Genomic DNA, 26,151 nt, shown 5'->3' on the forward strand with positions numbered 1-26,151 from the left:
GGATTACGCTTGCTTATGTTGTCTTTCCCTGTCATATCGCAGTTACTGAAGCTTCGACGTAGACAACGCCGCCAGTAGGTAAGCGCTAAAAGCGTTAATGGGCGGCAACTCTTCACACAAAGATCCTAGGTATATATATAGATGGGCGGTAGCGATAAGACTGAATCGTCCGCCAATGCCACAGTGGTTGTTCCGCCATTGATCAAGATCAATGGTTTCGTCTAGTTGGGTTTGAGCAGATATAGAGGCGAGTTGGGACTTGGAAATCGCAGAAGGATGATGCCAAGGGAGAAGGCTTTTCCTAAAGAGGCAGGCTTCCCATCGTAAGGCAGCCGAGGGAGAATATCATGATTGTGATCATGACGGGGATCCTAGTCCAAGAGGCGCAACGTTCCATCCAGTTGGGAACGACTGCTCGGATGCTCATTGAGTGACAAGGCTGTAAGAAACAGGAGGTTGTACCGTAATTACGGCGGTGGTGAAATAGCGAGACAGGCTGTGACTCGGATGATCAGCTTTGGTAATACACTAATGCAAGCAGTCAACGTGGTAATATATTAACCGCTATAGCGGAACTCAACTGTCTCCTTATCCCTTTTCCCTCCTTTTGGACCGCTCCTCCGTTATTTCTCCTTGGTGGGGAAGCCTCAGCCCTCAAAGGCTCAGTCGGAGTTGCGTGCTTCACTTCCAGTCAATGATGTCACCACGCTAGTTGATTAAGTAAGTCGTATTCGCTCTCCCTTGCGTCCAGCGCATCCACGGAAGAGCTGAAAATCAATTGCCGAGGGAATTCAGCCAGGTGTAGCGGGTGTGGTTGAAGAATTCCCAGAGTTGGAGTAGTTGCTTTCTTCAGCCTTTGAGCCTCGTGCCAACGCACAAGGAGAGGAAAGTATGAAGCCACCAACATCGATTCTGCAGGGATGACAATTCGGCGCCCGCTCTATCCTCGAGCTTTGTTGGACTCGTAAGATAATGTTGACCTTGGGGGTAAAGTAATCCGTACTCAGAAGCGAGATCAGACAATAATGACAAGGATAGCGGGGACGACTATTTGATCGTAGCCAGGAGTGCTCGGCTGCGAGATCCCAGCGAGGGAAAACCACACGGAAAAGGCTTGGAAGCTGTCAAGAGTGGGCCACCGTTTGAGAGCATCCCCCACGAGGCAGTAATCAGACCAATTGAATGCTTATGTGACGAGCCCAAGGTGCATATCTGCGGCTGATTGGCAGCCAATTTAAGAGTTCCTTGAAATGTCCCAGGTCCAAGGTTGAACGGTTGTTGCTAAGGGGGGAGCTGCGTTTGCCCAGTCAGACCCAAGACGCAGATACTCTCATCGCCAAGGTGTTGGCAGAATGGCAGAACGAGCACTGGCAGTTTCCCGGCCCACTTCGAAAGGAAGTTGAGCAATCCGGATTCCGGTCAATACAATTCGAGACGATTGGCGCCTGATACTGACCCACGGATCCTACCTTGTTACGGCCGAAGGACTATCTTTGCAGGCTCGCAGACTCGCAGCAGAGTGACAGCGTCCAAGTCGCCGGGGTTGCCGGCGCGAACGAGTGGATCTTACTGGGTGGTCAGTGATCAGTGATCACGGGCTCGAAACCATGGGCTCAGATAATCCATCGAATGGACGTGCAGCTGCATGTCGATAACTGCGGCATGGATGTCAGAGAACTGAGGCCTGGTGCTCACGGATGAAGACCGGATTGGCTCCCGCGTTTGGCAGCAAGGATTATCGGGATGAGTTGTCAGCAACCGCTTGATCGAAGCCAGCGTTTCGATTCTGACTGGATCCAATTTACTATCGATGACTCCAAAATTTACAGGTAACAATCTCGCTGGGCTTGGGAAGAATGATAATGTCGGTGCCTAGGAGTATGAGTAGCGGTGGGAAGTGTCAATCAAGCACGCGAGGCGGCCACAACCTAAACCTAGTGCAGCCGTTTGTCCCGGTCGGCCGTCATCTGTACCTCAGCTGTGTATCGTCATCGCTTGAGAGGGGTAGCAAGCTCCCGCAGCAACTGAAGATCCCACGCACTCGTATCTACCTTGATACCAAGGCGGAAGTTACCGCAATGGGTTAAAAGCACCGCTTGATGTCAATTGAACGCTTTGTTGCGTCTCTTATCGGAGGAAGCTGGACGAAGTATGGTATCTTGATCTGCGTCATCCAAGCAGATACAAGACAGGAATTCCAAAATCATGCATTAGTTCCCAGGAATTGCACTTGAGAGGACCCGCGAGAGCCGCGCCGTCAACCTCGTGCTCAGATATCTCGCTGAACAGCAATCAGCCCTGGCACTATCGCCATTATACTCATCATTGATAAGTGCTAATCAAACTTGATCCACCACGCGACCACCGCTTCAAACAGAGGGCGCAGGATGCCATGCTTCGTGGCTCAAGAATAGGATGAGAGCTATAGGTAGCTATGCGTGTTTCGATTGGAAGTTGGCCATGAGTCACAGCCTTATGGTTACATATGGAATTGCGGGAGAATATTCGACGTGCCAGGAAACTGCAGCGCAGCCATTGTTCGCAGAGTGGAGCATTCATGCCACGGCTATGCAGCAGGGGTTCGTCTTAAGAGTCCGAACTTGATGTCCGTATCTTGATTCCTCGAGATGATTCCGACAGCTCAGCGATCCGGTGAATCCATTACGGAGTCGATAGCTCATGTCCGGACCAGTTACCTTGCACCAAGCTGAGATATCTTGCGCTAGAAGGATTCGGAGAGCTAAAAGAGGGCGAGCTGCGTATCGCGTGTTCTCGTCTTTTTGTCACCGAGTCAAACATTGTCACTTTGGCAAGGGGTGCCAATTCAATAGTCTAGTTCGTAGGCTGCTTGACCGCTTTCTATCGACGAGGACAGGGGAAGTTGGGATGGTCCCATGACATTCAATATAATCCTCACAAAGCTCTCTCTGTAACAAACGTGGGAGTTGGACCCTCCCGCCGATGAGCCTTGCAAGCTGATGTGATGTGATGTGATTGTCATGTGTGAGTAGATAAGAGATTATTGTTGCAAATCCCCCCGGGGATCTACCAATTGGTGTCGAGATCACAGTTTCAGGTTGCTGACCGCTTCATTGATGCCTCCGTTTTGGTCAGCTTCGGCCCCTCCCCGCACCGCCTCAGCGCCAATCCGCTGCCACAGTCGTTGTGCCACATCCCCGAAACAACACCTGTCCGTTGGAAACCTTCTCCACCATGCCGGGTGGTGAATCTAGCGAGTCTGGAAGGCTTTTGTAAGGAACGTTGGAACCACGGACAGGACCTTCCGAGAGTCCCGGTTACCCCAAGATGCGAACGGAGAGCACCAGGGTAGTGCCTTTCAGTTCACCTCCTTCGTGCTGCTCGCAGTGACATTGGATCCAGTAGTACATAGTTAACTGGGACAGGGAGCGAGGTTGATAGCGGCCGTCCTTTCGATCCCCGACCTCCCCCGTTGTCTGGCCCAGCTTTGTCTTTGGGGTCGAGCAAAGCCAATAGCTGGCCAGGTGCGTGAGGGCTATTTCTTCGTTGGTTGTGAATGGTCTCAGTGCCGGAACCAACCGCCTTACAACCTAAGTCAATAAGACACCATCGCATGTCAGGTGACGTTTTACCAAGGCTCCGTTGCAGATCCATGATCCATGCCACCCCCGGCAATGTGATTGAGAATGTCTTGCACGCAGCACAATAATCGCTGTCTGCCCTTGGCTTGCGGCACCGAAGTGATCAATTGGACTGGCAATGGGAAAAGCCGTCATTGAGTTGACGGGAAAGGTAAAAGGAAAGGGACATCAGCAAGCTTACAAGCTGTAAGACTGGCCCCATCGGAATCCACATCGTTGCGCTAACAACCCCGGAGAACCATCATGTTGGTGTGTCGAAAAACTCTGTAACGTCGTCAATTTCTTGTCATGAGAAACGCCGGCTGTCATTGGCTGCGAGGCACATCCTTCATTCGTCGAATTCCATCAGAGGAACGAATCTTCAATAGACGCAGATTCTTACTCCATTGTCCATTCCGGAGACTTTATCATTGGAAGAATGAAAGAGAAAGTTCGAAGTCCCGAGGTCTTGATTATGATGAACGAGATTTTCTGTGGGGAATTCTCCTCTGGTCCCTTGAGAAACTCAAGCCCGATCTGTGGAGTATTGGAATAGTTTAGGGAGGAAATCCTCTGCAGAGAACATGCAGTCAACATGCATCCTAACAAGCTGAAACACATTTCACAGTGTTGATCTGGGACAGTCAGCCCTGTTCGAATAAAAATCTTTGCTTCATCATGATGGTCGACATCGCGGTTGGAAGGGACCATGTACAGCGTTTGCTTGCTCGTGTGAGTGGCAAGACCTTTGGGTAGATTTGAATCAACAGCGTAGCCAGTCATAGCTGAAAGGTGTGTTGACACGGTGAACAAGAAGAACAACTTCACTGAAGTTGTACGATGGGCTCTATCTAGTCTACTCCCTTGGGGCCGCCATTCTGGCACAATGATGTGCTGTTACCAGCCCATCTCAACCTTGCAAGAAGTACTACCTGTTTGCGTTTCTGATGACCCAGTTTATTATTCAACTAGACCGCAATAAAATGGTTGAAAAGGATGACTCCATAACTATTTGCATGCCGACCTGAATTGTCATCCCTTTCTCGGCCTGATAATCTCACACAAATCACACAACAGAATATATAGCATAGGCGCCTGCCTCCCTTTCGCAGTCCCTCGCTGCCATTACCGCAAAATAAAAATTTCTCCCTTTCAACCTCCTTCCCACAACAAAAGAGAATTCAACGCCTGAAGGAGAAGTTGTTGAACCTCCCCTAGTACTGCTTGCTATCGGTTCTCCGTCCAACACCCTTGCGCCCACACCGTCAGCAGCTCCCCAACCGCCTGAAGTCATATCACCAGTATACAAGATCTCGGCGGCTCTGGACCATATCCTGGGCCCAGGAATCCTCCCCAGTTCACAGAATTTGGTTTTCGTCTTTGCTTTTCTTGAGAAGTGAGTGAGTATTACTTACCAGCCCTCTGACGGTTACCGTACGGTATCCATACGCGTACGGATCATTGTTTCAGTACGGCGATACCGGGCAGTACGTCACACGAGACTCCACCTCAGCTTTGGTTCTTTCAATTGACTGAAACATCCATCGCTTTCTCGAAATAATTAAGCCTTCCAAAATCTTTCTGACTCTTCCTTCCCCCCCAGGCTGACGCGACATTGGCCAAGAACCGACATTTACTGCGCCTGCAAGAAGGTCTCCCGAAGGACCTCGCGATTCATTTAAAACCTCCCCGACTCCTGTCCTGTATCCGGAATCGACTTCTGACTCCGAAGGCGATATCGATCTTTCCAAGGTTCCGAAGGACAACGCTGGCCCTGTCTTTCGTCGCATGATCCTCTACTCTGCTGCAGTTCCTTGACTTCACGCAACTGCAGGGAATTGGAACACTTTCAGATTGCTAACCGCACTAAACGCTTCCAACCTCCACGACATCTCTCCTCGGTCCAATCTCCGATAGATTGACCTCTACCTTCCGCATTCGACCACCTGCATCACTGCGCTGGCAGGCAATCCTGCATTGGCAGTGCCCATCCCCGTCGCTGCTGACCCCATCATTGCCTGAGCTCATCCTTGGACATCCCGCTCCTTTTCTCGTACCGTTGCGCATACCATTGGAGTTCAGCCAACCAGGAGTGCCGTCAATATCCTGCTCCAATCACTGCCATCGTGGAGGACACCCACGGAGGGGCTCTGCTACCTTCAAAGCACATGCGCAAGGCTGATACCATTTGACTTGCATATTATTTTCATTTACTATTTAATTTCTTTGCTTTTGTTTCCTTTGTCTTATTTCCCCCCTGGTGGGTTTCTACACTCCTTTGGCAACACAATCAGCAATTGGTCGTTCTCCGCACGCCTCCCATACCTGCAGAAACCAGCTTTCCCCGCGTCGCGAAAGGATCGACTACTCCAAGCGGGCTGAACAACGATCGGACGAGAAGAAATCAAAGGAACGAAAGAAAACTTTTGAAGCGTTTGAGAATATCTTGTGCCGAAAAACTCGGATCCGAAATACCAGGCTTCGGCATTGTCATTGAGTAACGCTGAAAGAGTGAAGCTGAAAGAGTGAACGAACAACAACGCAATTACTACCAGCCATTGTTACACAAGTCCAGGTGTCTGTGGTGGTGTTTATCAGGAACTTGGATCCCGTTCACTTGCGGGTGCTCAGGCAGGGCTCTCCGCATTGCATTAAAGGCAGGCCAAAATGCAGATATCAAAAACGGAGCAATACCGCTAAGGACGTGGCTTTTGCATTTATTCCAGCCAAGCACGTTCGAAATATCGACCTGTATTGCCTATCAGCTATAGCCCTGCCCCAGCACGGCCACTCGGGTCCCGTTTCACTGTCTATTCGTCCTTGCAGAGTCCAGGTGACTCGAAACTCTAGCACGACTCCACGACAGGGCTACAATATTACACGCCTGCAGCTAAGGATTACCCCTAGTCAGTAGCCGCAATGACTTATGCAGCTACTTCATCATCCTCGGCCGTACATGGCGACGCTCAAACAAGTTTAAAACTTGCTGCCTCACGCCCCAGGCCCAAGCTACAACATGTCTTCACCTCACCATCTCTTCCTCCTACCCTAGTCCCCACTTACGCTTCCTCATTCACATCCGCTCCCAACTCTCTACAACATTCTTGCAATACGTCAAATGATTCAAGCCCTTCGGGCACACCTTACCTATCTGCTGCCGACTCCCTTCGGGGTCGAATCACGCCGCTTCCTCCTACATCTTCGCCTACCCTTGACCTTGGGGAGAGCATCATGGCTGTTCCTGCAACTGTTCCTACACCGGAGGATACGATTATCCCGAATCCTAACAAAGGCCCAGGTCTCATGCGCAGAATATCCCGAGGCGCTGCGAACAAACTGACACGACGAAGGACGTCAAACTCGCATAACGACAAACGTGACCGCAGTTCTGGACCCGTTATCATGCGGAGACGCAGTGACAGTAAAACCGGAACGCAAACTGGCCGAGAGAGCGCCCTGGATTCCAGTTTCGAAGAAGACGGCAATGAGGCTTTCACCGAGGTTTGGTGCGGCTCGGAAGCATATAGTCTGCCAAATGACACAATCTCGGTTGCTTCTCGCAACGTGGGTGTGGTTGCGCCTACCGTTGACTCCGCTATCCAGCGTGGGACGATTCTAACCAAGGTAACCCGGAAGCGGAGAAAACAAGTGCGTTTTCTTCTCAACCTTGATGCCGGAAAGGTCTACTGGGATCCCTCGAATCCAGCCAAGAGGTTCTACATTGACGACGTCAAGGAAATCCGTGCCGGTGCAGATGCACGCAATTACCGGGAAGAACACCAAGTTTCTCAAGATGCGGAAAGTCGTTGGTTCACCATCGTCATTGCAGATGCCGAACGTTCAAAGGGCCGTCCAGTCAAGACAATTCACCTCATCGCACCGAACGACCGTCTCCTGAAGCTCTGGACTACGACGCTGGAGTATATCTCACGGTACAGAATCGGACTAATGGCGGGCTTGGCTGCTTCGAGTCAGAACGAACCGGTCCTCAAAGCCCACTGGCAACGCGAAATGACCAGACTATCCAAAACAGGAGATGAGACGTTAGACTTTACTGCCGTCGAAAGCGTTTGTCAAAGTTTGCACATCAATTGCTCGCAGAATATGTTGCGCGCTCATTTTCTCAAGGCGGATACTGACAACAAGGGAAAACTTACCTTTGCTGAATTCAAGGACTTCGTCACGCGTCTCAGGGAGCGAAGAGATATTCGGGAGATTGTCAAGCGTAACGCTGACGACCACCATGAGGGCCTGACATCGGAGGAATTCCTGACATTCCTGCGCGATGTGCAGAAAGAAGATGTCGATTTTGACCGCGAATATTGGATTTCGATTTTTGACAAGATTGTTCGAAAGCCGAAACCACGCACTGAGCCAGACTCAAATGAACAACCCCGCTACATGAGTATCGATGCCTTCTCCACATTCCTTGCCTCCGCTCGCAATGGGGTATATGCTTCTCGCTCGCCCCAATCTAGATTTGACCGTCCCTTGAACGAGTATTTCGTGTCGAGCTCACACAATACATACCTTCTGGGACGACAGGTTGCGGGTTCTTCCAGCACAGAAGCTTACATTAGTGCTCTCACACAAGGATGCCGTTGTGTTGAGATTGATTGCTGGGATGGTGCCGATGGTCGGCCTATCGTATCTCATGGGAGAACCATGACCACCAGCGTTCTTTTTGCCGATTGTATCACTGTGATCAACCGCTATGCTTTCTTTTCCAGCGAGTTCCCCCTCATAATTTCTCTGGAAGTGCACTGCAACCCCGAGCAACAACTCGCCATGGTGAAAATCATGAAAGACACTTTTGGAGACCAGCTAATTTTGGAGCCGATTCTTTCAAACTCGTTTGTTCTTCCGTCGCCCGATGAGCTCAAGCGCCGCATTCTCATTAAGGTCAAGACTTGCGACGAAACTCCAGACACTCTTCGGCAAGACACGTCAAATTCGGTCCCTGGACATGGTCGCAAGCGAAGTGCAAGCTCTCCATTCATGCGCCCTTCAATGCTGGACGGCCCTGGTCTTCCGCCCCTTCCATCGCTCTCAAGCCCACCAACAGTAGGCTCAGACGGTCTTGGTCCTGGGCCGTTCTTGGTACCCGAACGGAGGTCTTTCACCACTACTAGCATCAGCAGCGCCACGGAGGACAGTGATGGTGCTCTTGTCTCCATCAGGAAAGAAAAGAAGAGGCGCCAGAAGAGCAAGATCACCAAACCCTTGTCAGACTTGGGGATTTACACTCGCGGCTACAAGTGGCATAGCTTCTCGTCTCCCGAAAGCCAAACGTTCAACCACGTGTACTCCTTTGCCGAACGATCTTTCGAGAGTGTTTGTCGTGAACCCAACAACAAGGCTCTCTTTGAGAAGCATAACCAAAAATACCTTACGCGGGTTTATCCCTCCGGCTTTCGCCTACGATCGTCCAACTTCGACCCGCTGAAGTTCTGGCGGCGCGGGGTTCAGATGGCTGCGCTCAACTGGCAAACTTATGACGTTGGTATGCAGATGAATCAGGCCATGTTTGCCGCTGGAAGCGACCGTACTGGTTATGTGCTCAAACCCGAGTCCCTTCGTGTTCCCTCGTCGGAGACGGACACAAGGATCACCGAGCGCAAACTCGTCCGATTCTCAGTCGATGTCATCTCAGCTCAACAGCTCCCCCGGCCGCAAAACATGCCCTTGGACGGAAATATTAACCCATACGTCGAGATTGAGATGTTTAGTGCAGATGACCGCGGCCAGAGTTTTGCTTTTGGTGAGGGTGGCATGAACGCTTCTGCCCGAAACGGCATGTCTGGAATTGGCTGCCCCCATCGTCGACGCACGAGAATTGAGCAGCGAAATGGCTACAGCCCGAACTTCAATGAAAGCTTCCGTCTGTCCCTGGAGACCAAATATCCGGACCTGGTCTTTGTTCGTTGGACTGTTTGGAGCTCAGTGGATGGCCGGAGCACGGGCAATAATGGCAGTGTCCAATTGGCAACATTCACTGCCAAGTTGACCAGTCTTTCTCAGGGATACCGCTACCTGCCATTGTACGATGGGAGCGGCGATCAGTACATCTTCTCAACCTTGTTCTGCAAGATCTCGAAAGAAGAGCCCATCTCTGTTCGCCGGCTCAACGCTGACGAGCTCCGGGCCGAACGACTGGGAATTCTCCGACAAATTGGTCAAACAGTCTTCAAGCGTTCCTCTTCAACCGACCGGGAGAAGCATGACCTCTCTGACAGGGGAACTGACACGCCAATTAGTGTCGAAGGCAAAGACTTCTCTCCCGCGTTGACACCTACAATTTCCACCACATCAACCGCGTCATGAGGTCGTCGTCTTTCGGCAACCAAACCTTCACGACATCATACCTATTTTCTCGCTACTTCTACTATACCGCCAAGTTTATCATCTCAAATGTGTCGTCCCACCACATTCTTGCCTATCTCATCTTTTCATAGTCTTTTCTCATTTCCTTTGTTTGTCAATATGGAGTCCGGGAATTCAACGTCATCGGGAACTCTCGAGAAAAGCATGGCTATAACTGCCATATTTCTCTTTGTGAGCTCAACATTCTGCTTTAACACGACACGGTACATTATGGCTCCACGCACAGAGAGCGTGGGCCGAAGGCGCATTCTGATGGTCATTTTTCAATTGTTGCACTATTACTGCCTTATATCTCGTTGTTGAGCGATACCCATCTTTCCACATTTACATATCTGTATTATTGTTGCACTGCATCGCTATGTGAGAGTCATTTGTCTGGATTGTTTTATCTCTTGTTTTTAGCATTGGCATAAGAGCCGGACTCATTGTACGAGGTCAAGGTGTCATTCATGTGGGAGATATGGCTAGCATTTGTTCTGGGAAATTGCTCACACGGAAAGGAGGCATTTGCATTGTCGGATATAAATTGTGGGCAATATGCCATACTCAGGTGTCTGTCTTGATTGAAGAAAGAATGATCTCCTGGAGAGAAATTTATCATATTCGTTCTTACGAACCATTGTCTTAGGTAGTTTGTTGTTTGCTATCTGTGTCCTGGAAGGCACTCGGCTATTCACTACTCAAATTCATTAATGAAGATGTGCCTGGGGCGCTTCTTTTTTACACTGTCTTTTCTCGAGGCCGTCTTGTTTAAACCACATGCGTAGTTTATCAGTAAACCGCTTGTGTTCACTATACTGTGCTGGATGCCCCTCGGCAAACCTGCCACCTATCTCGGCCCACCTGCCGCTTTATCCTCCGAAGCCAACTCTCCTTTCACTCCGCAAGAAGAACAAGAGCTCCGTCATTTTCTCTTGAAGAGCTTAACAACGCCTCCAAACTCACAATGGATCCATTCTCAGCAGAAGGCGGTACGCAGTTCTCCCCAGCCTCCTCCCCATGCGCTATTCCAACTCTAACCACGTGGACGATCACAGAACTCATCAACATCCACAACGCCTTCCACCAAGGCCAATACCAATCCGTCATCGACTTCAACACCTCATCCTTCTCCCCCGAGAACGCCCTCCCCACACGAATTCTCCAGCTGCGCGCTCAACTCACCCTCGGAAACATAGATGATGTTCTAGCCGACATTGAAGGCGAGGATGACACGCCGGACCTGGGCGCCGTCAAGGCGCTCGCGCAGTATGTGGCTGGCAACACAGACGCTGCGTTGCAGCTAGCGCTCGAAATGGCCGAGAATTACCCGGATAATGCTACGGTGCAGGTTCTGGCGGGGACGGTGTTGCAGGGCGCTGGGAAGAGTGAAGAGGCGTTGGCGCTTTTGGGGAAGCATCAGGGGAGTTTGGAGGCGTGAGTTTCACCTGCCGTTGCGGTCTCTAGACTTGGAAGATAAGGGGCTAATGATGTGTCATGGGTAGTGTTGCATTGATTGTCCAGATCCATCTCCAGCAAAACAGGTCCGATCTTGCGTTGAAGGAGGTCCAGGCTGCGAAGCGCTGGGCGCAGGACTCTCTGCTCGTTAACCTCGCTGAGTCGTGGGTTGGAATGAGAGTTGTACGCTTCTCCTTCATCAAAAGTACAGGTAACGGGAGAAGACCGCACGCTGATAATATTCGTTCTAGGGCGGCGAGAAATACCAATCCGCTTTCTATGTCTACGAAGAACTCGCCTCGGCTGATAGCACATCCGCGCCGCTTTCGATCGTCGGACAGGCCGTCGCGGAGATCCATCTTGGTCGGCTACCGGAGGCTGAGGCTGCGATTTCCGCTGCGCTCGAGAGATACCCTAACGACGCGGGCCTGATCGCGAACTCGGTCGTGTTGAACGTATTGGCGGGCAAGCCATCGGGGGACCTGGAAAAGCGCCTTCAAGGGGCGGAGCCATCGCATGCCCTTTTGGCCGATATTCAAGAAAAGAGTGAGCTCTTTGACACCGCGGCCGCTAAATACTCGGCCAAGGTTTCCTCATAGCTATTTGTGATTGTTTAGTTCCTTTATTTTATGAATTGATATGATGGCGAACTAGATACTTCCATCTTTTACAGAGACTTTGAATTAATCGCGATTCCGATAAACATTTCCGCTATATGAAGCCATGGAGTGGAACCTACAGATTCTCGGTCATTTTCTTTGCATGATATCTACGTGCAACACACGCCCCAGCTCCGATTCCACCCTTCTATTTACAGATGAGCCCCAAGCCAGTTTCTCAAACCCCGAGCCTGTTGTCCATCCAACCCAGTACCGCTATAGACAGGAGATACATGGGTTTCCTCATACCCAACAATGTAAGTCGTCTGCGGAACAACAGTCTGCAAACTGGTCATCAGCACCAGTCTCCCAATACCAATACAATTCAAACCAGGAATAACCCGACAAAAGCGCTACGCGCCAAGGGATTCACATACCTTAAACCTCTTTGCAAACCCCTCTATCGCCGAGAGTAAAATCTCGTCACCCCCGGCAAGAATAAGCACCTTCTTCGTCTTCGCCCCGACCCACCACTCAGTCGGTGCCTTGACCGGCTCACTCCACGCATCCCCCTCCTTCCTACTCCCAAGATACGCCTCCGACCAAACCTTCAACCCGAGAGCAGGCACACAATCCTTATACGCATTCTCCGTCACAGACTTCCCACCTAGATCGAACGACACCCACGGCGCAAAGCCGAAGACACCGGCGAGCTCACCACTCCCGTTCAACGAGAGCGACTCGATCTCCGGGTGCGGGTGCGTAAGATGCAGGAGGACAGAGAAGGCTAGGTTCCCTCCTGCGCTGTCGCCCCCGATGATCACGTTGGATGGGTCTCGGCCGCCCTGACCTGCCCCCTCATCGCCGCTGAGAATATATCGTAGGGCTTCGACGGCTTGGCGCAGCTGCGTTGGGTACTCGGCTGGTGGGGAGAGGGTGTATTCCAGGAAGAAGATTGCGACGTCGTGCCCGTTTTTGTTGAGTTCGTCGAGGATGCCGCGGAGGAAACTGAAGTGGCCGGTGAGGGCGGGGAGAACGAAGCCGCCTCCTATACCAGATACTCCCTGTTAGCCCATTGTCTAAATGTGGGTATGGTTGTCGTATGGCTGGAGAGAAAGGCGATGCGGTGCGAACGGTCAACTAACCGTGGTAGTGAATAACAACATTCTTCGCATTCTTATTCCCAACCCAGAGCCCCTTTGCGCCGTGCTTCAGCTGGACAATCTCGGGCGTGAAACCATGCTGTGCCGCGTAGGCCTCGTACGCTTGTACAGTGGGTACGTTCTGCGATCTGGGGTAGTGCGCATAGTCAGCGATAGTCAGCAAGCATCCAACCAGGACAGAAAATCCAAGCAGGAAATCAATTAATGATAGACGAACTGAAGTTGTCGCACCGACAACCGAGTGACGGCCTTGCGAATAGCGGAATGAGCAATGTGAGTGCTGAATTGTTTGGGCCCGCTTTTACACCGGAAAGCTCCTGTGATGACGCTATACAGGACGGTTCCGAAGACTGAGAGATTGCCGGCAACTCGATCAGCCCTCTCCCAGAGGGAGAGGGGCTCGCCGGATAATGAAGAGGGCATTGTAGGTATCTGAGTGGAGAGTTTTCGAAATGTCTACTCTGTGTAAAGCGAAAAGAGCTGGGACGGGCGAATACTGCAGGTTGATACAGGCCGGGGTCTTGGGGAGAGAAGTCTCACGATCCCCACTCGAGCAAGGCGTCCACCCCCGCATCTCTGCGATATTGCGGAAAAAGCATCAATCTTGGCGCTGAGCTTGAAGAGGGGTTTATGGAGCTATATCGGTTTACTGCGGTTGTACCTCGGCTGTGGGTTCGGGGTTGTTGGTGGAACTGGTGGGTCGGCAATCTTGAAAACCATAACTATGTTTCTGCTCCAGTCTTGACCCCAAGATCTCGATGACGAAAGCAAGTAATTTTATTGTGAGTTATTTCTTTTCATTAGCGTATACATGTCCGCTTTCAATGCCCGTTTACCATATCCTCCTTTCCTGTCAAGTCACAGAAAGCCTTGAATGTAGTAAAGACATTCTCCTCGTCCGATCCAGCCCCAATGTTCTCGATGATGCATTCCGCATTGGCGCCCACGAAAAACACGTATCCCTCCTTAATCTCCTCTGACTTAGGGCCCACTGTAATCTTACCGGTGCCCCCTGTGCAAATCAGGATACTCGGACCAGCCACGGGGTCGAAGGTCGCTTTAGCCCCTGTACGGCGGAGATCTGTCTTTACCACGCTGAATTCTTCGATTGGGGGATCATAGAGAAGTGACTCGGAAGCGCTCGAATAGGCCGAAGCATTTAGCACCGTGTACGGGTAGTCTGTAGGTTCCAGCTTCTGTTCCTCAATTGGAGCGTACGAATAGGTCAACATATCCTTCAGGGTGTCCACATCCTTGAACTTGGGAGTAAAGCCCGCCCGTACAACGTTGTCAGAGGAAGCCATGCACTCGATAATGTCTCCAGAGATGTAGGCGTGAATATCGTCAGCCTTCAGGAACATGGCCTCTCCAGGCTCAAGACGGACAAAGTTGAGGAAGAAGAAGACGAAAAGACCAATGTCATTAGGAAACTGCTCGTTGAGGCGGACAATGATCGATGCCAGTTCGGCAGCGTCGGTAGGGTTCGTGTCGGGAGCGTTGACTAATGAGGCAAAAGTATCCGGTGAGCTTTGAGCTGCTGAAACAAGTTCCTTTGCCGCGGCTTCAATGTCTTCAGGGGAAGACTTCATGAGTGAAGTAAAAAGCGTTCGGAGCGCGGCCTTGTTTTTCTTTGTCTGTTCTGGGTCTTCGGAGTCCTCAGAGCCTCGAACCGCATTCTCAAAGTCGGTTGCATTCTGTACACCGATGAGGTAACGGAGGGGTGCAACAGCTTTCAGGAAATGGACAATCTCAGACAGAGGCCGGAAGCCACACAGTCCCTCGAAAGGCGTGATCGCGATGGTCATCTCGGGCTTGTGGTTGTCATCTGAATGTAATGATGGTCAGCAACGCCAGTGACATGGGATGGGGTCATCCTACCAGGGTAGTTTCGGGAATCCCGCTCATGAAGGCTCTCCGCTAGCTTTTTATTGGGATGGGCCTGGATGCTGAGAGCTTTCCGAATCGATAGCACCTTGAAGAGGAATGGAAGCTTGCCACCATATCGGCTGCTAACTTCCGGCGACATCAAAGCCAAGTTATCTTGTACTAGGTCGAGAAGGGTGCGCTGTGTTTCGAGGTCTTTCGACGGAAGAGAGGGATGGGTTCCCATCCACAGCTATCTTGAATCAGCTTGTCGTCTCCCATTTTGATGATCTCGAGGCATCCCCAGAGCACCCACTTCTGCGTAAGGTTTTTCTGATTCGATCGAGAAATCTGCGGCCGCGGTGGTTGCTGCATACTTCGCTGCAGCCGATTCATGGCCGACCTTGCCTGTGGGAGCTTAGAGGAGGTTCGTAGTGAACGTGGGAAGGAGCCTACCCCAGTCGTAGCTGTTTACGCCTGGAAAACATAGTAGTAATAGTAGTTAGCATCGATAATCCAGATAAATACCAGAAAGTCTTGCATCAAGAAAACATACCACATTGGAGGCGAAGAAGCGGCACTTGCACCATGATGAAGGCCGCGAACTAGCAGGGAACACCGAGAACTGCGCAGAAAGAGCTCAAGAGCGGGTTGTTTGCTGGAAATTGAGTGAGGGGATTTCTGGTGATGACCTCGCACTATCCAAGTCGACTCTTCTTGCTTGTTGCGCCTCTTTTGTGTTTCTCTCAGTCAGGAACCTTGTTCGCTGATTGTCCACTTTCTTGTCTACCCCTCGATCTTGAATCGCTCGACCCGCATCCGTCATTGCAAGGACAGTCCCGTGACTGAGCTCAGGCAATGGAATCCACCAATCACAGCACACGGTCGGGAGCTCTGGGCTCTCCCCCGAGCGCCCGGCAGAACAGTGCTCCCGCCAAGACCAGCCGCCGACCAGTATCCCAGCAATCGAAGCCTCGAAAGCTTCGTCTAGTCTCCAGTCAATCGCAAATTGAAGACCCTCTGCGCTCTGCATCTGCCAAGAGTGATTACGTTGGACGTCCACATACCTCAAGAACTGGCGCAGCTCGTGGCACTCGGAGCTCTGGTTGTCAGGAAATCGTTTCCGCCTTTGAGTGGGACGCCCTCGAGATTGAGAAGCAGCAGTCTTCCGCGGGGGCCTCAACGGCCGCCGGAAACAGTAACCCAGGCCGTTTGCCGCAGGTGGTCGTTTCAGTGCCCAAGCCCCCTCCCAAGAAAATGTCTCGGAATCGTCCTAGAGGGCCTCCCATGCCCAGGGATAATGGCCTAGCCCAAAACGAGGAGACAGATATGTGGAATAAGATCCTCCAGGACTTGCGCAAAGCGAAAGAGAAGAATGACAAGCAGAAAGCACTTGCGGATCAAATAGCGGAACTGAATGAAAAGATTGGCCGAGAGGGCGGGAGTAAGTTGTATCCCCTTATCTGCACCTCGCTGCCACAGTTACCAAACTTTGATACAGCGGATATCCAATCTCAGAGAATCCCGCGTCAATGGATAGTAACCAACGTTTGTCTGCAGGGCCCACTCTCAGTGAGCATAATCAACTGGACAGTCTGTACCGTCAAATGCTTAAGCTATGTGAAGAGGAGAGGGCTATTCTTCAAGATGAGCCAAGCGATGTTATAAAAAATCTGGGCCTACTCACTGCACTCCGCCAGGCTTCAGAGCTAGAAGCCCCCATGAGCCGAGCTGCTTCTCTATCCAAGTCTCGGAAGAAGAGAAACGATGTGGACGGATCTGCTACTGATTCACCAGGCCCATCCAACAATCTCTCGGACAAAAGTAGCCGTTCAAAGGGCGGCAATCAACGCAGCACCAGCGTGTCAAGTACGCAAATACGTGATAACGTGCAGGTCAAGATAGAAGAAGGATCTGAAAGCGCCAAAGCTACACCTGCCGAGCGTAACGGACAACTAGCTGTGGGTGCCGAGGTTGTTTTCAAGCACAATAAGAATAAACAGGGCGTGGAAGGCGAAGGGATACAGTGCATTATCAAGGGAATATCAGGTGAGGGGACCAAGAAAAGGTGGGTTTAGCCTTTGAATCCTTCGTTTTCACGCAACATTGACCCATGCATGCCTCGTGAAGATACGATGTCCAAGACCCGGAACCCAACGAAAACGGTGAACAAGGGACTGTCTTCAAGACCGCGGCAGCGTCGTTGATTCCAATTCCTCGAGTAGGTTCTACGTTACCTTCATTCTCGGTTGGAAAACAAGTTCTTGCGCGATACCCTGATACAACCACCTTCTACCGTGCAGAGGTTATGGGCTCCAAAAAAGACACATATCGTCTCAAATTTGAAGGTGAAGAGGATGACAAGGAGATGGAGGTCGACCGACGCTTTGTCCTTGACATTGCCGGCAAGTGAGCCACAGACGGGGAAGCTTTATGCCGATACCCTTTGAAGTTCATCATTTTTTTCTATTTACTTAGTTCGGATGGTTGCTTGGCTGGTCGGATCTTGGGCGTCACAGGAAATTAATTCTTAAGGAGCGATATCTATCAATATGACATTTTCACCATGATTCATGCTCGGTGATGGAAGATGCTAGACGCTGGGTCTGGATTAGCTAGAAGTTACCTAAGCTGTTGTCATCGCCCGCTGACTCAGCCACCCCCCGCTCAATCCGAGGCTCCAGAATGCGGGCCGACTACCGGCCTTTGATAACAGTAGCCATGACAAGTGAATGAAATTCGTTTTTGCAAGTTCCTGTTCCTGGTGTTCATATTCATTCGACGTCTTTCGGATCCCAATTACTAGACTTCGCCCTCATATGCGCACTGATTCTTGATTCCAATTGATTCCCGTTACGTACCGCTATAGACCCTCAGTCGCAATGGCAAATCTACCATCTCACGCCTCGCCAACATTCGGCCCTCGACCGATTACATCTGCGCAACCGGCTCATAACATCTCACTTGCTTCGACGCAGCAGCCGCCATCTCTAGAAGGCCAATTAGATGAGTTTCCCCAGGGAAACTCGGCGGGTGATACGACACCTGTGCCTGCCTCCCTCCTCTCTCCTACATTCACACCTCCAGCCACACCTGGAGGCACAATAAACACAGCGCGACTACTACAGCAAGTCTCGCCTCAGACCGTCTCTCATGCCAAACCGCCGAAACTCCTTCCCCAACTTCCTAATGTCGAGTGCATCGTCCGGGCTCGCATTCCCACAACGAATGGCGCCGAGATGTTCCTGCACCTTTATCACAACGACCTAGACAACAAGGAGCATTTGGCAATCGTGTTTGGAAATACAATTCGAAGTCGGAGTCTGGACAAAGTGAAGCCGGGCGAGACCGAGATGGATCGAATGATTCGTGGAGCTTATGTGGGAACACTGCACCCTGGACGCGTGAGCAGCTGGCACGATGCACCTCAAGGAGCAGCTTCCAGTGGGTCAGTTCAAGAAGCCGAGGGGGGCGCTGTGCATGATGCAGAGCTTATGCATCGACGACTGAGCGAAGCGCCACTAGTGCGTATTCATTCCGAGTGCTATACCGGGGAGACGGCTTGGTCCGCCCGTTGTGATTGCGGGGAGCAACTTGATGAGGCTGCTCGGTTGATGTCCCTACCCATGGAGACTTTGAATGAGATTGCATCCCAGCAAGCTCGGTCGGTACCTTCCAATGTCTCAGGCGGTGTCATAATATACCTTCGTCAAGAGGGTCGCGGTATTGGGCTAGGGGAAAAGCTGAAAGCTTACAACCTACAAGACCTGGGATCTGATACAGTGGAAGCTAATCTTCTGCTGCGCCACCCTGCCGATGCTCGGAGTTATGGCTTGGCTACCGCGATGCTCGTTGATCTAGGTCTGGGTGACGATTCGAATCCGCATGGGATTCGCCTGCTCACAAACAATCCTGACAAAGTCAGAGCAATTGAAGGGCCTGGACGTGAGGTTATAGTGAAAGACCGCGTACCAATGGTGCCATTGGCGTGGCAGACTGGAGGCAAGATGGGCATAAAGAGCTCTGAAGTCGAGGGCTATCTACGTACAAAGGCAAGTATTGGGTTTCCGCTTGTCAGTCATTCCTATAATGCAAGGCTAACCGTTGACAAAAAAACAGATCTCGAAGATGGGTCATATGATTCAATGATCAGCTATTGTCTGTCCTGCTACTCTTCAGACTTACACACGAAATACTCAGCATAAAGACACGATGCCAATGATTCACATTTCATATGTATGAGACAGCGACACACTTTTATTCACTTTATTTTTTGTTTGGTTGCTTTTTTCCTTGCCGCGCTATGAATTGGATACCAGCATAGTGATTCGGCTGTCATGGCAATATGAGGCGTTGTATAGGCTTTGACCTCACTTTTTCGATTTCCCCTTGTCGAGTCTATTGGTTAACATACACTCACTTACATTTGGGTTCTATTAATATGTATCTGGAAGTTTTGGCGTGTTCGCGACAATATGATGTAGATCCTGAAACTTGAGTGGTTCGATGAGAGCAGAAAAGAGACAGGTACTACTACAGTGGTAGAGCTAGCTCGCACAGGCTATAGATACGAGTAGACACATCACAAGTAGCCATGGACTCTGCATCATCTGGAATTTAATTCCGATTGAGATTCGGCTGCGATTGACACTGCATAGTTTGTGCCGAACTGCCGCCGCCCGAGATAGGATCAAGAAACGCCCCTCAACTCGACGCTTGATCGTATCGTCAATCCGTCATCCTCTTTGCGAGCCGTCCCATCAGCCCATGCTTTTTCTCTCCTTACGCTCTTCCCTCGACATTCCAACCCCTCCCTGTTCCTGCTCGCTACCATCTCTCGCTTAATTTCGCTTGAAACGAAGCTTCCCAATGCCGCTAATCTTCTTCCGCTGATCCAGGAGATCCCCGCCCGTGGACCGTGTGTCAACCTTTACAAGAGCCTTCACCCTCGTGCTGCCATTTTGAATGGCCATTACACTCCGATAAGCTGCCGCGAGTAGGCAATGGCCACCCGCCTGCCTCCCCTCTCCGATGTGGCGCCCTCGTCGGCACTCGAGTTCCCATCCTCCTCGCTACCTGCTATTCAACGCCCCCAGGCCGCAAATGCGACAGGTCCAAATGACTCAGAGCCTGTGAAGCTGGAGGGCTCGCCCACGCCCTTTGGCACGGCACCTACATCAGTCGATGCGCTGGGTTCCCTCCCTCCCGATAACAATCCGAACAATAGCCCGAGTCCTGCAACGTCTGCCGCCGCGGGGCGGAAACGCAAACTGAACAGTACTTCGGCACGCGGCGTTGCCAACCTTACCCCCGACCAACTTGCAAAGAAACGAGCCAACGATCGCCAAGCTCAACGAGCAATTCGCGAGAGGACGAAGACGCACATTGATAGTCTGGAACAACGGGTTCGCGAACTCTCTTCACAAAAGCCGTTTCTAGATCTTCAAGCTGCCTTAAAGCAAAATGAAGCTATCATTGCGGAGAATAGGGAGCTACGGCAAGGCCTGAGAGCAATTGTGGATACTATACAACCGCTGCTAGACAAGCAGGATGGATTACGTGAGTCTCGAACTACTTGTATCTGGCGGTGGCCTCCACAAGATTTGGGTTTTCTTTGCGGGTTTACTAACGTCGCATCCTAGACCCTCCAGCAGCAGCACCCCCAATAGCTAGACCAGCAGCCAACTTTATACCCACGGCCTCACCTTCAATAGATACCCATGCTCTATCGTCAAATCCTCACAGGTCCGCAACGGTCGAACGTTCATATACCGAATCCGTTGCAAGTGTGGAGACACCGTCATCGACACATTCAGCACCGACATTAAGCTCCCGGCGAGATAGTGCGAATGGCAGTAATAATAACAACAATACGTCACTGCGAGTCGCATTTGATTATCAGCGTCACAACTTACTTCATGGGTTGGATTTCGGTGATGAAAGAATGGGCTTCAACTTCTTGCTTGACCCATCACAGCAGGTGCCTAAAATGGAAGGCTTCCGTCGTCCATCAGAGGTCTCCAGGTCACAGTCGAGCGTTCCGCAAGCTTTCAATGCACTTTCAGCAGTTGGAAATGTCACGGACCATTCACTGCCGGCCTATATGACTCCAATCCGGAATATTGCCCCCACCTGCACTCTGGACGCCATTCTCCTCGATTTTCTCCATAACCGCCAACAGGAGGCTGCGAAGGGTGTACCGAAGCAAAAACTTGTTGGGCCAGCATACCCGAGTGTCTCCTCCCTCCTCAATCCAGATAGGAGTGTCTATTCCCATCCCCTTTCCAAAGTGTTCACCGATATACTACGCACATTTCCGGATATCGCCGGGCTTCCCGAGCAAGTCGGCGTCCTTTATTCAATGTTTCTCTTGATGCGGTGGCAGATATATCCTACGGCAGAGAACTATCACCGGCTGCCTGATTATCTGACTCCTCGTCCATCGCAACTCCTCACGCCGCATCCCGCATGGATCGACTATCTACCGTGGCCGCGAATGCGAGATCGGCTTGTCATGTCCTACCACGAGTATCCTTTTGATAACTGGTTCATCCCATTCACGGGGTCCCTCTCTATCAACTGGCCTTATGAGCCGACAGATTGTCTTCTATCAACCGGTGACACTGACGAACTGATCATCAACCCAGTGTTTGAAAGACATTTTGCCGATGTCAACAACTGGACGCTGGGACAAGCATTTGCCGATGCTTTCCCGCAGTTGGTTGAAACCACCAGAATTAGGCCTGCAGAACAATGAGCTCGACCTTTCTCTATCTAACCTGTACCTACACCCTTACTTCATTTTCTATCTTGTCATCCAATCTGATCTTGAGCTGTTCTTAAGGCTGGACAAGACGCCAGTAAGTTGACTGATAACTGGTATATACTGTGCAAAAGCTATGGGACGGCTATCTCCTTTACGGCGTTGAAATATTGTTTCATTATTCCAAGGTTCATCAATGGTACTGGATACTGTTATCATAGGAGACTAATAAGATTTATGCTTCACTGCCTACTTCGACTTCTAACTTTCTCACCTGAGTCATGATTTGAAAATAACTTGCTTGCATCACATTGCTAGAGCCTTTGGAATGTATTTGGAAGTATAAATACGCTACTACACTCACTTCAACGCACAAAATTGATATTTAACTTACACATCCTTCCTAGATATCAGCACAGGTATCCACTTATCCCTTCCGGCTCTTCTCATTCCAAAATTCCATTCCCGCCTTCTGCCGCAAAACACCATACATGGAACTAGTATCCAGGCACTCGCCAGCATACTCCCGGGCAGCAATCATATTCTGATTAGAAACCTGCAACCCAGGAAGTTCAACGTGGTTTTCCTTGGCAATGTCAAAAGCATGCTTTGCGTCCTTGATCGCTAGGGAGACGCCGAATCCCGGCCGGGTGTCGAGGGGTGGTGCGTAGGCGCCGGTTGTTAGACTAAGAGCAGTGTCAGTAATAGCTCGGTCTTTATGTTTGTGCAGGTGGTTGGGAAGCATACCGCTTTGAATAACCCCCCGCGACAGGCCCGAAGGCTTCGCCAGTGAGTTCCTCCATAGCGCTCGTTCCGAGGCCAGTACGTTCAGCAAAGACTTGTGCTTCGCCGACGGCTTCCATCAGGTTGATGGTTATGATGTTACTGTTCCAGCAAATACATTAGCTTAGAGCACCAAAGATTGACAAGTGCAAGTACAATACTCACCCCGCAATCTTCAACATAGAAGCCTTCTGAGCATCCTCTCCACAATCAATAACCTTCCTCCCCATGACATCCTGAATCAGCGGCTTGACGCGATCAGAAACCCGCTTCGGCCCTGCAATAGCGAAGACAAGCTTCCCGTCAACGGCGATAGGATTACCGCCGAAGACAGGGGCGGCTAGGAAATCTGCTTGCTTCTCCTTTAGCTTTGCGACGGCCAGGCCGACTGTTTCTGGGTGGACTGTCGAGCAGTCGACGAAGATTTTGTCTTTTAGGGGGAGTGATTGCGATTCAGGTGTCTTTGAGTCTGTGACGCTTGAGATGAGGGTTTTGAGGACATGGTCGTTTGAGACCTTTTCTTGTTAGTATGCTTGCTATATTCCTGTTGGCTAATTGGTACCAAGGGGTAGAGGTAGGTTGGATGGGTAAGTACCATTGTGAAAATGATAGCGCATTGGGCGACAAGCTTAGAGAAGCTTGTCTCAGGCGTGGCACCGAGTGCTTTCAGGGCGTCACCACGGGACATGGTGCGGTTGGTGTACATGAGATTGTTTAGAGTACTCTTGGTTGCCAGGTGTTTCTGGAGGTTGGTGGCCATTGCGAGACCCATGGAGCCGAGGCCATACTGTCTCAATGGTCATTACACAAGGATTTGCTTTAGAAGAAAAGTGGCATTACCTACCCAGCCAATTCGACTCATTGTGCTCGACTTATGTGGTGTCAATGAGTAAAGAGTTGTTGTTGGAGAGTGGATAGATAGTAGCCTCCGACTCCATATAAGCTGCCCCGATCTCGGCCGAGAATCAACAACAGACGATCGAATCATAACTGAAGCTGTAAGCTCAACCATCGAGACTTGAGCGAGACATCCGACAGTCAACCTATATGGGCATTTTCTGGGTGGTTTGGGGAGGATGGTGAGTGCTGCCTCAGGCTGCAAGGCATAACAACATCGTCAGTCAGCAACTCGGCGGAGCGACTCGCGGCACCGCCAACTTACTCCTGCTCGCTTCCCCTCATAATCACCAGCTCTCCCCACGGCTGGACCCCATATCCATGGTCTGTTTTGTTTTCCTTTCTGGGATTGATTAATTGTTTCTGAATTTACCACTCGCTCACATTAATCATGGCGGACATGCCCATTGGTGAGCTCCGTCCCCCCGTTGTTGCTGTTATGTATGCCTGGCCGAAGGTAGCGTCACTAACAACTCGCCAGTGCTCGACGGAGGAACCGGTTTCCTCAAGGTCGGATATGCTGCGCAGGTACGCACACAAGTCCCCCACACTCTCTCACTATGATCTAGAGCTCCATGATGACTCTCCTTCCTCCTACAGAACTTCCCCGAGCACCAGTTCCCTTCGATAGTGGGGCGGCCTATCTTGCGAACGGAAGAACAGTCTGGCGACATTGTTGTCAAGGATATCATGTGCGGAGATGAAGCTGCCGCCGCCAGATCGATGCTTCAGATCACTTATCCTGTATGTCCATACTTCGTTCGATCATGCGCCGAGCCCATGCATCGTCGCGAGTCCCCGCTCTCCGGACTTGCAACGGTAGCTTGTTCACACGGTCGGGCTGACTCCTATTGCCGCAAATATAGATGGAGAATGGTATCGTGAAGCGGTGGGACGATATGCAACATCTATGGAACTACACTTTTTACGACAAGATGAAGATCGATCCCACCGGCCGCAAGATCCTCCTCACCGAACCGCCCATGAACCCGCTGAAGAACCGTGAGCAGATGGCCGAGGTCATGCTGGAGCAGTACAACTTCGGAGGAGTATATGTCGCTATTCAGGCGGTCCTTGCTCTTTACGCGCAAGGTGAGTGCTTGAACAGCTGGGGCTTATGAACTCATTGCTCATTCCGTTACCCCAGGTCTTAGTAGCGGAGTCGTCGTGGACTCCGGTGACGGTGTCACCCACATCATCCCGGTTTACGAATCTACCGTTCTCAACCACCACATTCGCCGACTTGATGTCGCAGGCCGTGATGTCACTCGGAACCTCATCGCCCTTCTGCTCCGCCGCGGATATGCGCTGAACCGTACAGCGGACTTCGAGACCGTACGTCAGATCAAGGAGAAGCTCGCCTATGTGTCTTGCGATCTCGAACTAGACCGAAAGCTCTCCGAAGACACGACCGTACTGGTCGAATCCTATACCCTTCCCGATGGTCGTGTTATCCGAGTCGGTAGTGAGCGATTCGAAGCCCCCGAATGTCTCTTCCAGCCGCACTTGGTGGATGTTGATCAGCCCGGTGTGGCTGAGTTGCTTTTCAACACTATCCAAGGCACCGACGTCGATGTCCGTTCCAGCTTGTACAAGGCTATTGTGCTCAGTGGAGGAAGTAGCATGTACCCCGGTCTGCCCACACGACTAGAGAAGGAGTTGAAGCAACTGTGGTTGACACGGGTCCTCAAGGGAGACCCAGAGAGGCTGGGCGTACGTTCTCCACCATCACAACCCATCTCAACACAAAGAGCAGCTCATAGTAACTCGCTCTAAACAGAAATTCAAGGTCCGCATCGAAGATCCCCCTCGACGGAGACATATGGTTTTCCTTGGAGGTGCCGTCCTCGCCAACCTGGTACGCTACTCTTCTCGAAGTCCTCAGTCCACGACACCTACTAACAAGTTTTCCAATAGATTGCTGACAAGGAAGACATGTGGGTTACCAAGCAAGAATGGGCGGAACAGGGTGCTCGTGCCCTCGCCAAACTCGGTCCCAGGTAAAAGATTCCTCAACGCAATTTTACATCAGATTACCTCGCACGCAAGCGCTCTTGTTTCCCTCTCGCCATCTTCCTTTGACTCTCGTATCTGGAATGCAAACTTCACACTCAGTTTGGTCCATCCATTGCCCCTCAGAATATGTAACTTGCTTCCTTTCCTGTTGATATACATACCATGTGTAGCATTCGCCCTGCCGCACCTCCATATCAGGTCGTGCAGTGTAGCTACTAGGCACCAACTATAGAGAAGCGACTTGATGAATATCAAATATCAAGATAGTGTAAATATGCGCTGAAGATGTGTCATTGTCTGTTAGGCTTCTGCCATATAGACTCTCAGCCCGTGCTGTCAAGATTTCCCCGGCTTCTTCCGCTTCCGCAGCTAAACCATCACCGGCGCATAAAAGTCCAGTAGCGAATTCACTTTCTTCGATTAGGCAGGTGCACACCGAGAAAGGCACGCCCGGTTGTTCCTTCCTATCCCGGTGGAGCCTTAGGCGTGCCTTCCTTGGTAACGTCACCCTCCAACTGGGAAGGTGCGATGGGCGAAGGCTCCTTCCTAAGTGAAAAGACCTGGGTCCGATCGCTCCTTCTGAACTAGCATCAGAGCCGCCTTCCTTTCAAGAGCTCGATTGAGTCCTCCCTACTACGACCCAGCAG

The 26,151-nt window shown here is 51.1% G+C and overlaps 9 protein-coding genes across 9 annotated transcripts; 6 read left to right on the forward strand and 3 right to left on the reverse strand.

Moving 5' to 3' along the window:
* The first annotated feature begins 6,092 nt into the window (after positions 1–6,092).
* BDV17DRAFT_1047 (putative 1-phosphatidylinositol-4,5-bisphosphate phosphodiesterase Plc1) lies at positions 6,093–10,146 on the forward strand. Its single transcript, XM_073753742.1, has one exon. The coding sequence runs from the start codon at positions 6,519–6,521 to the stop codon at positions 9,921–9,923; it is 3,405 nt and encodes a 1,134-aa protein (XP_073620955.1). The 5' UTR covers positions 6,093–6,518; the 3' UTR covers positions 9,924–10,146.
* A 659-nt stretch (positions 10,147–10,805) lies between these two features.
* BDV17DRAFT_248396 (putative Coatomer subunit epsilon) lies at positions 10,806–12,089 on the forward strand. The gene is made up of 4 exons (XM_073756093.1): positions 10,806–10,954; positions 11,021–11,399; positions 11,468–11,603; positions 11,672–12,089. Exons 1-4 carry the CDS (start codon positions 10,930–10,932, stop codon positions 12,017–12,019), a joined length of 888 nt encoding a protein of 295 aa, XP_073620956.1. The 5' UTR covers positions 10,806–10,929; the 3' UTR covers positions 12,020–12,089.
* A 31-nt stretch (positions 12,090–12,120) lies between these two features.
* BDV17DRAFT_248400 (putative 6-hexanolactone hydrolase) lies at positions 12,121–13,914 on the reverse strand. Its single transcript, XM_073756094.1, has 4 exons — positions 13,400–13,914; positions 13,165–13,310; positions 12,457–13,067; positions 12,121–12,360 (listed from the first exon to the last, which is right to left on the reverse strand). The coding sequence occupies exons 1-4, from the start codon at positions 13,603–13,605 to the stop codon at positions 12,232–12,234; spliced, it is 1,092 nt and encodes a 363-aa protein (XP_073620957.1). The 5' UTR covers positions 13,606–13,914; the 3' UTR covers positions 12,121–12,231.
* Positions 13,915–15,959, reverse strand: pmi1 (mannose-6-phosphate isomerase pmi1). The gene is made up of 5 exons (XM_073756095.1): positions 15,602–15,959; positions 15,502–15,522; positions 15,362–15,453; positions 15,061–15,298; positions 13,915–15,007 (listed from the first exon to the last, which is right to left on the reverse strand). The coding sequence occupies exons 1-5, from the start codon at positions 15,633–15,635 to the stop codon at positions 14,004–14,006; spliced, it is 1,389 nt and encodes a 462-aa protein (XP_073620958.1). The 5' UTR covers positions 15,636–15,959; the 3' UTR covers positions 13,915–14,003.
* On the forward strand, positions 15,960–17,615 carry BDV17DRAFT_248409 (SAGA-associated factor 29 family protein). The gene is made up of 3 exons (XM_073756096.1): positions 15,960–16,489; positions 16,606–17,113; positions 17,176–17,615. The coding sequence occupies exons 1-3, from the start codon at positions 16,303–16,305 to the stop codon at positions 17,456–17,458; spliced, it is 978 nt and encodes a 325-aa protein (XP_073620959.1). The 5' UTR covers positions 15,960–16,302; the 3' UTR covers positions 17,459–17,615.
* A 107-nt stretch (positions 17,616–17,722) lies between these two features.
* BDV17DRAFT_1192 (GTP cyclohydrolase II) lies at positions 17,723–19,744 on the forward strand. The gene is made up of 2 exons (XM_073753989.1): positions 17,723–19,097; positions 19,165–19,744. The coding sequence occupies exons 1-2, from the start codon at positions 17,928–17,930 to the stop codon at positions 19,192–19,194; spliced, it is 1,200 nt and encodes a 399-aa protein (XP_073620960.1). The 5' UTR covers positions 17,723–17,927; the 3' UTR covers positions 19,195–19,744.
* BDV17DRAFT_1213 (bZIP transcription factor) lies at positions 19,650–21,826 on the forward strand. Its single transcript, XM_073754017.1, has 2 exons — positions 19,650–20,604; positions 20,688–21,826. Exons 1-2 carry the CDS (start codon positions 20,049–20,051, stop codon positions 21,800–21,802), a joined length of 1,671 nt encoding a protein of 556 aa, XP_073620961.1. The 5' UTR covers positions 19,650–20,048; the 3' UTR covers positions 21,803–21,826.
* Positions 21,827–22,235: 409 nt separating this feature from the next.
* On the reverse strand, positions 22,236–23,453 carry BDV17DRAFT_278490 (NAD(P)-dependent oxidoreductase; the record flags this gene model as incomplete). Its single annotated transcript, XM_073759542.1, has 5 exons — positions 22,236–22,494; positions 22,556–22,693; positions 22,757–23,106; positions 23,187–23,378; positions 23,436–23,453. The coding sequence occupies 5 exons, from the start codon at positions 23,451–23,453 to the stop codon at positions 22,236–22,238; spliced, it is 957 nt and encodes a 318-aa protein (XP_073620962.1).
* Positions 23,454–23,623: 170 nt separating this feature from the next.
* BDV17DRAFT_248417 (actin-related protein 2) lies at positions 23,624–25,760 on the forward strand. Its single transcript, XM_073756097.1, has 7 exons — positions 23,624–23,898; positions 23,970–24,016; positions 24,089–24,232; positions 24,355–24,580; positions 24,636–25,201; positions 25,269–25,346; positions 25,406–25,760. The coding sequence occupies exons 1-7, from the start codon at positions 23,880–23,882 to the stop codon at positions 25,490–25,492; spliced, it is 1,167 nt and encodes a 388-aa protein (XP_073620963.1). The 5' UTR covers positions 23,624–23,879; the 3' UTR covers positions 25,493–25,760.
* The last annotated feature ends 391 nt before the right edge of the window (positions 25,761–26,151 follow it).

This window comes from Aspergillus undulatus, assembly GCF_047715775.1.
Source record: "Aspergillus undulatus strain CBS 261.88 unplaced genomic scaffold BDV17scaffold_1, whole genome shotgun sequence".
Classification (NCBI taxonomy): Eukaryota; Fungi; Ascomycota; class Eurotiomycetes; order Eurotiales; family Aspergillaceae; genus Aspergillus; species Aspergillus undulatus.

Bases quoted from the DNA above. Each gene is read 5' to 3' on its own strand.
- BDV17DRAFT_1047 (XM_073753742.1), top strand. From the start codon at position 6,519: ATGACTTATGCAGCTACTTCATCATCCTCGGCCGTACATGGCGACGCT.
- pmi1 (XM_073756095.1), bottom strand. From the start codon at position 15,635: ATGGTGCAAGTGCCGCTTCTTCGCCTCCAATGTG. The intron at 15,454-15,501 runs GTAGGCTCCTTC...AAGCTCCCACAG, and splicing joins CGTAAACAGCTACGACTGGG to GCAAGGTCGGCCATGAATCG. The intron at 15,008-15,060 runs GTAGGATGACCC...CATTACATTCAG, and splicing joins GGATTCCCGAAACTACCCTG to ATGACAACCACAAGCCCGAG.
- BDV17DRAFT_1213 (XM_073754017.1), top strand. From the start codon at position 20,049: ATGGCCACCCGCCTGCCTCCCCTCTCCGATGTGGCGCCCTCGTCGGCA. The intron at 20,605-20,687 runs GTGAGTCTCGAA...GTCGCATCCTAG, and splicing joins AGACAAGCAGGATGGATTAC to ACCCTCCAGCAGCAGCACCC.
- BDV17DRAFT_248396 (XM_073756093.1), top strand. From the start codon at position 10,930: ATGGATCCATTCTCAGCAGAAGGCG. The intron at 11,400-11,467 runs GTGAGTTTCACC...TGTCATGGGTAG, and splicing joins CATCAGGGGAGTTTGGAGGC to TGTTGCATTGATTGTCCAGA. The intron at 11,604-11,671 runs GTACGCTTCTCC...TATTCGTTCTAG, and splicing joins CGTGGGTTGGAATGAGAGTT to GGCGGCGAGAAATACCAATC.
- BDV17DRAFT_248409 (XM_073756096.1), top strand. From the start codon at position 16,303: ATGTCTCGGAATCGTCCTAGAGGGCCTCCCATGCCCAGGGATAATGGC. The intron at 16,490-16,605 runs GTAAGTTGTATC...GTTTGTCTGCAG, and splicing joins GATTGGCCGAGAGGGCGGGA to GGCCCACTCTCAGTGAGCAT. The intron at 17,114-17,175 runs GTGGGTTTAGCC...TGCCTCGTGAAG, and splicing joins GGTGAGGGGACCAAGAAAAG to ATACGATGTCCAAGACCCGG.
- BDV17DRAFT_248400 (XM_073756094.1), bottom strand. From the start codon at position 13,605: ATGCCCTCTTCATTATCCGGCGAGCCCCTCTCCCTCTGGGAGAGGGCT. The intron at 13,068-13,164 runs GTTAGTTGACCG...TATCTGGTATAG, and splicing joins TGTTGTTATTCACTACCACG to GAGGCGGCTTCGTTCTCCCC. The intron at 12,361-12,456 runs GTATGTGAATCC...ACCAGTTTGCAG, and splicing joins GGTTTGCAAAGAGGTTTAAG to ACTGTTGTTCCGCAGACGAC.
- BDV17DRAFT_248417 (XM_073756097.1), top strand. The intron at 24,581-24,635 runs GTGAGTGCTTGA...CCGTTACCCCAG, and splicing joins CCTTGCTCTTTACGCGCAAG to GTCTTAGTAGCGGAGTCGTC. The intron at 25,347-25,405 runs GTACGCTACTCT...GTTTTCCAATAG, and splicing joins GTGCCGTCCTCGCCAACCTG to ATTGCTGACAAGGAAGACAT.
- BDV17DRAFT_1192 (XM_073753989.1), top strand. From the start codon at position 17,928: ATGGCAAATCTACCATCTCACGCCTCGCCAACATTCGGCCCTCGACCG. The intron at 19,098-19,164 runs GCAAGTATTGGG...ACAAAAAAACAG, and splicing joins AGGGCTATCTACGTACAAAG to ATCTCGAAGATGGGTCATAT.